Below are 7,187 nucleotides of genomic sequence, written 5' to 3' on the forward strand. Positions count from 1 at the left end.
TTCTTTATACCACTTAAGGAAATAAATGCCATAAAGCCATGAGGTTCAACATGTATAAAGCCAATTTATTGTAATAATTTTTGTATCAAGCTGTGCTTTTGAATCAAAGTGATATTTTTTGAAATTAGATCTTACAGAAATTATTTTCAAGGCACTTTAACAATTGAGGTGGAGAATTACTGCATTATATTAACACTAGGTATAAGCCTCCCCCCCAAAAAAAAACCAAACCCAGTATCTATTTAATTTCATTGTTAATTTCTTGAAACTGCCCTGACAAAGTACCACATGGTTTAAAACAATAGAAACTTGTCCTGATAGAGGGGAGAATTGACACGATGCTGTTACCAGGGTCATGACTCAGCTCTGCCGCCTCCTAGCCTGTATTGAAGGCCAGCCAACCTTGCATTCCTAGTCCACTTTGCCTCAGTGGCGCTTTCTTCTTCTTAGTTCCCTATCTTACTCAAGCAAAATTGGATTAGGGCCCATCCTAATCCAGTATAATTTCATCTTAACCAGTTACTACTGCAGATACCCTCTTTCCAATAAAGGCCCATTCCTAGGTCTCAGAGGACATGGTTTTTTGGGGGGGATATCAGTTATTCAGTCTATCTAGTACATGTATTTAATGGCTTAACTAATTTACTGAAGGATTATTTAATAAGTAAAAGTGTAATAGAATAAATGCAATGAATAGTACCAGCTAATATTATGAAAAGATTCTGGAGTGTAACTCACATTTCCTGTGTGGGGAGCAGGAAATGTTTCTGTTTTTCTGTTACTTTTCTCTAACCTTGTTAGACTAAAACTAATCTTGGATAACACTTTCAGCCTTCTTTCAGCATGTCACTTCTTGTTCATGTCTGCCTTGGGTCACCACTAGTCTCAGGACTTCCTCTAAGCATGTTTTAGTGAGCTCATAGAGCTCACCTAAAAGCAGTGTCAACCCTCTTCTTGTAACTCTACTTTTGGACACACATTTTCTTCTGTTGAATGGAGAGAATAAATGACTTGTTGGAGAACAGACTCTAGAAAGCATTTATGGTTAATTGGACTTCTTTAAACATTTTTTTGTTATGTGCTAACGGGACAAATTCTTGTTAAATTTGAAGATGCACTCCCATGGGAGCGTTTCCTTCTCAGTATTTCAGTGAGCCATTCCCCCCAGGGGACACATGCTTATGTCTGGAGCCATTTCTCCCTCACAATGAGGAGGGGTTGCTGGCACCTCAGGGGTCGAGATTACCCATAGTGCATGCAGTGCATCCTTACAGGACCCACTGCAGACAGTTAACTACATGCAGTCGTGTGGTAGCAAGAGATAGGAGCCTACTTCCACAGGAACTCGGTTTTTAGTATACTGGGTTTCTCTGTCAGACTGTTTTGCCTTCTGCATTCTCTAGTATTCCTAAGACAGGAAAAAGTTTTTTGTTTTGTTTTTGGTCCTGGAGCTTGAACTTGGGCCGGGGTGCAGTCCCTGAGCTCTTCCCCCCAAGGCTACCACTTTGAGCCACGGTGTCTCGTCTGGTTTTCTGGTGGCTAACTGGAGATAAGAGTCTCACAGACTTTCGTGTTGGGGCTGGCTTTGAACTGAGATCCTCAGATCTCCGCCTCTTATGAGCTAGGATTACAGGCAATCAAAAGCTTTTGAAGAGAATATCTTTTGTCTTACATTCTCACAGACTTAATTGGATGCTTCCCTGACCTCCCACCCTAGGAACCCTGCCCTCCTCGCAAACAACCACAACAGGCTTTCTAGAGTCTTCCATGTAAGAGGTACAACAGAGGTGTTGAGAGCCTCTTTGCCACCTGACACTGAGCTATACTTTGCTCTGGGTCAGGTTTGTAATTTTAGAAGTCTTAGTTCACTTGAAATACTATCAGGGCTGAGGAAATAGATTTACTCAAAGAGATTTGATTCAAAGTCAATTGTTTGTAGATCAGAATGGCTGATTATTATAGTAGCAAGGAATCTCAACTTATTAATGGTTATGCTTCATCTTGCATGTGTGTATATGTGCTCACTAGGGCTTGAACTCAGGGCCTTATGCTATCTATTACCTCAGCCTCTTGAGTAGCTAGGATTAGAGTGGGCTACCAGTGCCTCGATGACTTCAGCTTTTTAGTTTTTTGTCCGTTGTGAGGCTTGAATTCTGGGCCTGGAAGCTGTCCCTGAGCCCTTCAACTCAAGGCTCTACCACTTTGAGCCACAGCGCCACTTCCAGTTTTTTGGTGGTTAATTGGAGATAAGAGTCTCACGGAATTTAGTAATTTAGTGCCCTAGCTGGCTCTGAACCACAATCCTCAGGATTACACGCGTGAGTCCCTGCACCCAGCTTTTAACTTCAGCTTTTATGACATGTTTTGGCTCCAAATTTTCATTTACTGTCTCTGAAGTATTTGGAGCTGGATATTTCATGTTACACTTCCAGAAGTACCTCAGCTCCATGTCTATAAATCATATAGACAAAAATACTCACTGCTACTGTGCCACTAACCTGGGAGATGACTTTTTTTTTTTGTTTGCAACTGTTTTCTTATTTCTCATCTGTGTTTTTATTTGGTGTTGAGGATTCAGCTGTCTTTGGGACATTATCTTCTGTCCAGTGTCTGGGGAGGTTTTTTTTAAAAGAATTTCTTAAATGTTAAAGTTGGTCAATTTGTTTCCATTTTACCTTTCCCCTCTTCTTGACTACACACTGCTGTAGTAGAGGTACAGAGGACCGGTTTCAGCTCTAACCCAGTAAAGCGTCCTCTGATCTCTTGACGAGGATGTGGCCTCCATGTAGTTCTCTCTCATATGTATGAGCTGGGAAAGTGGGAGGTTAAGTCTGTGATTACCATTCTGGCTAGGAGTATAGAGTGCTAATTCTACGTGATCCTCTCATGCTTTTTTATGAACTCAGCTGCCTTCTCCCTATGCTTTTCCCGGCTGTTCTCAGCCATTAGAGCTTTACCTGGCATCATCATATGAGGTTCTTGTGCCAGTCTCCATCTCTTCCTCATATCTGTTGATCCAGACACTTCTGTGTGTGGTCCCCCCTGTCTTGAAACCTGGTGTGCTGACAGCCGAGTTCTTACAGTTGTTTCCCTTCAGCCACTTCGAGCCATTTGCACTTCCGTGACTCGAATACTCAACTTACTACGTACAGTGGTTTACCAAGTCTGGTAGTTCTACACTTTAAAATTTTTATTTTAAATACAGAGTCTTGCTCTGTATTCTGTGTTAGCCTCATACTCATGGTTGTCTTATCTCCTGAGCCCCTGAGTGCTAGAATTACAGGTGTGTACCACCCTGTGTGGCTAGTCCCTGAACCTTAATCTCGTCCCTCAGTTTACTCCTTTCCATTGTTTGTTGCCTAGCTTGCTTCAGCATGTCATCCCTTTTCTGTTAAGTTGTAATAGTTTGTGTGCTGGCCGATCTCCCTATACAGACTTGCTCTTTGTGTCTCCTGAGGCATTCCTGGTTTACTAACATACAGTAACCCAGCTTCTTGTTTACAGTTCTCCAGTAGCTTCCCATCAGCTTGAAAGCAAAATCTTACCTTGTTATCATCTAAGAAGGACAAATGCAGTGATCTGGCTCTCTCTGGTTTAGTGGTTTTGAATTCAGGACTGTGTGTGCGTGTGCATGCATGTGTACATGTCCACATATGTGTAAACGCACACGTACACTAGCACTGGGTCTTGTCCTCAGAGGCTTGTGCTCTAGCTCCACTTTCTTGCTTATGGAAGGTACTCTACTACTTGATCCATACTTACTGTTCAGCATTTTGCTGGTTAATTGGAGGTGGAGCCTTTTGGTGGTTACAGTGATGCATGGTAATGACATATACTAGTTACGGCTCTGCTGCCTTGAGACATTCTTCGAAGGACACAGGAAAGCCTCAGGGTCAGGGAAGGCCTGTTCAGCCCAGATATTAAAAGAGCAAGGCCACAGACTCCTGATGCTGAGACACAGTGAGTAACAACTCCTGCCCGTGGTTTAGCCACATTTTACCACCTGTAGCACAGTTCTATCCTGGTAGATTTTTGATTCTTATTTGCTGTTGCAGTTTCCTTTGCCTGGCATTTTGTGCAGTTGACTTCTCCAACTCTTGGTTTCTTCTGTTATACTTAAAAGTTCTTCAGGGGCCAAGTATTTGCCCTTCTCTTCACATTCCTGGCAGTTTCTGTGCAATGCCTACTCTTCTAAGAAGCAGTGGATACAAATGCACCAGCTGCCTAGACACAGTTTACTTTTTAAAATCAGAAATGTGTTTAGTGTAGTTATTTATTACATTATTCTCCTGGAGCTCAGGTAATGGAGTACAGATGCTGTAAAGAAGGGAAGACCCAGCATGTACCTTGAATTAGCTATGTTTTAAGTATTGTGCTTATTTGATTATATAGTTTCACTTTTAGTGTCTTAACACTTTTTTTCCCCCATCTTTAGATATCACACTTCAGTGGCTTATTCAACATTCAAAATCTAGAAGAAGCTGAAACATCTCATGAAGTCTTCCAGTCCATCTTGGCTCTAATCCTACAATTACTGTCCGTTCCTCTGAAGTACTTCCCAGAATCTGGTCCTTCCTAAACCCAAGAAATTGCAGAGTTTATTTCTCATGTGCACTGCTGAACATGTGTCTCCCTACCCTTCATAACGAATCGGCTAGAGTTGTCATGATAAAGTCAACAGACACACAGCTTCTCATACATACTTGGCCCAGTGTGGAGAATTCTCCATGCCAAACCTTTCCTTTAAAAAAAAAAACAACAAAAACTTTCGATCATCTTAAATCAAGAAAATTGCGTATTTCCATTATGGTCTTTCTGGGCCAGATTTTTATATTGGTTTTCAGTAAACGTCTATCTATAATATTTCATTATAGAGTCCAATAGCTTAATACAGATACTGACTTGATACAGCATGAAATTTCTAGTGCCATACACAGTATTTAGAAAACCTTGAAGCCTGACTCATTTGAGGTAATACGAACATAATGTTTACTTATCTCGCAAATGCATGTGACATATATAATTACTCCGTAGAAATTTAAGAGCTGGTCTGCAGAGAATGAGCAGAGGCACCAGGTAGATGATGTTGGCTCTGTCACCGGAGAGCTGCTACCTGATGGTTTTATTATACGCTACTTGATGGTTTTATTATACACACACTCTGTTTTCTGAGAATACTTCATCACCAAATAGCAGCTGGGGAGGAGGAGGAAGGAAAGCATGCATGCTGTTTTATATATGTCCAGATCATTACTTTTTTTTCACCCCCTTTTGAATACACTTTTTTAAGGGCTTGGGATTGATGACTTTCTCAAAAGCTTTCATGAATTGAAAGCATTCCAGCCAGTATAATAAAACCTGTTAACAATGTCAGACGTTGTTGAGACACACGTTTGCCTTTTCTATCTCCAGTCATTCAATCAGTGCTGCATGACACTGTTCACTTTTTTATATTGAGCATAAAGTTGACTTTCAGCACAAAAGATACAAAGAAAAATGATTTTTAATTTTCCTCTTACCAAGTAAGGCTGGGCACTCTTTTGTCTGGTGCCATCAGATATCTTGATTATTATGACAACTCTAGACCTGCCTGCTTTATCTGATGAATCATGCACAATGTCTACTGGTTGTTTAATAATCACACAGAGAAACGGGGAACTGAAGCTTTCGATGGTTGACTTCGTGATACAGAAATGTATAGAAAGTACAGAACACGATTCGCAGTCAGTGATCTCTATATTCATAAAGGGACTTAGCCATGTGGGTTCGTGTAGGCCACTGTTGGGCTTGAGCCCCATAGGACACCATTTCCTGTGCCTCCTGGAGTTTGTTTCCTGCACACTGTGTTTCCAGATACATTGAACACTCAGAGTGTAGTCAACAGTGAGTGCTTCTTAGTAAATGCCATAGACTGCCACGGCCTTAAGGCTTTTCTGTACAGGGCACTGCACTGTATCGCACACACTACTTGTTTTCCATTCATGTTTTTAAGGAGCAGAACCTGAGCTTTTGAAGTTCTCTTCTTTGAGGCACGTACCCGGGAGGGGTGGGCCGCTCTGGAGAGGAAGGGATGTCTAAACTTGCCACTGTACTGCATACCACTGATGGTCACTGTGAACAGGAACGGAGCCCGGGGCGGCATGCCCTCCTGAGGAGGGGCTGGCACTGGGGACAGAGTCCGGGGCGGCATGCCCTCCTGAGGAGGGGCTGGCACTGGGGCGGGACTGCAGGGACTACACAGGTGTATGAATTGACCTGGAGCTAAGCCGTCATGCGTTCCTGTGTCTGTTCATTGCTTTCAACTTTTGCAGACACCTAAACGCTACTACCATTTTCCTGTGTAATCTCTGCATGTGAAAACCTAACCGTCACTCAACTTTGTAAATACGTAACTTTTTTTTTTTTTTAAATCTTGGTGGATGCATTTTCATGTGTTTACTGCTTTTTCTTAGCTTTGTTCAATAAACTTGCATTTTGAGGGTTGCATTGGCCATTTTAACTTGAAATGTACACCATGCTGAAAGGTTGCAGACCTTTTGGAAGGGAGCGGAAAGGAGACTACCATGAAGGGGTCGGTCCATAGACCATGGGCTAGAAAGAAATCAACTCGGCGTTCAGAGATGGGCCTGCGGGCGAGTTAAAATAAAAATAAACTTTTGAACTATCCCCAGATCGGAATCTGTGTTTTTTTTTTTTGTTGCGAGCGGAGGAGGGTTGTGCCACTTGTAAACTCACGATGCAGTGAACTTAGGGAAGCCTTTGCTATTTCCATTATTTGGAAAGCAGGCAGTGTCTTTCCTCCTGAGTGCTAGGCAAGCACTTTTTCACAGAGTCACACATGTAGTCCCCAGTATAGGACTCTTCTATGTGGCAGGGCTCATTACAATGTGATTTTGCTGTGCTGGGAATGGACTCGAGGACCCGAGTAACCTAGGCATGCACGGTGCTCTGTCAGGGATACATTCCCAGCCTGAAGTCCAGGTTTAAAAAGCCTACTATAAAACTAAAATGAGGTATGTGGTAGTACATGCCTGTAATCCCAGGTCTTCAGAGGTTGAGACAGGAATCTGCAATTTCAGGCCAGTCTGAGCAAAAGGGTCTCAAAAACCTGAAGCAGTCCCCCTCCCCCTAACTGCATAGACGAAACATCCCTGCAAGATGTGTTCCTCAGGAGTTCAGCAGACGAC

The 7,187-nt window shown here is 42.4% G+C and overlaps 1 protein-coding gene across 1 annotated transcript in view; it reads left to right on the forward strand.

Annotated features, from left to right (window-relative positions):
- The window catches only part of Arl8b (ARF like GTPase 8B), a 34,140-nt gene extending 27,468 nt beyond the window's left edge, over window positions 1-6,672 (forward strand). Inside the window, exon 7 of the mRNA XM_090323758.1 lies at window positions 4,436-6,672. Coding sequence (XP_090179884.1) covers window positions 4,436-4,485 — 50 coding nt within the window. The 3' untranslated portion in view covers window positions 4,486-6,672. The remainder of the gene's footprint in view (window positions 1-4,435) is intronic.
- Window positions 6,673-7,187: the final 515 nt, after the last annotated feature.

This window comes from Megascapheus bottae, chromosome 33 (genome assembly GCF_031878675.1).
Source record: "Megascapheus bottae isolate mThoBot1 chromosome 33, mThoBot2.hap1, whole genome shotgun sequence".
In the NCBI taxonomy this organism is placed as follows: domain Eukaryota; kingdom Metazoa; phylum Chordata; class Mammalia; order Rodentia; family Geomyidae; genus Megascapheus; species Megascapheus bottae.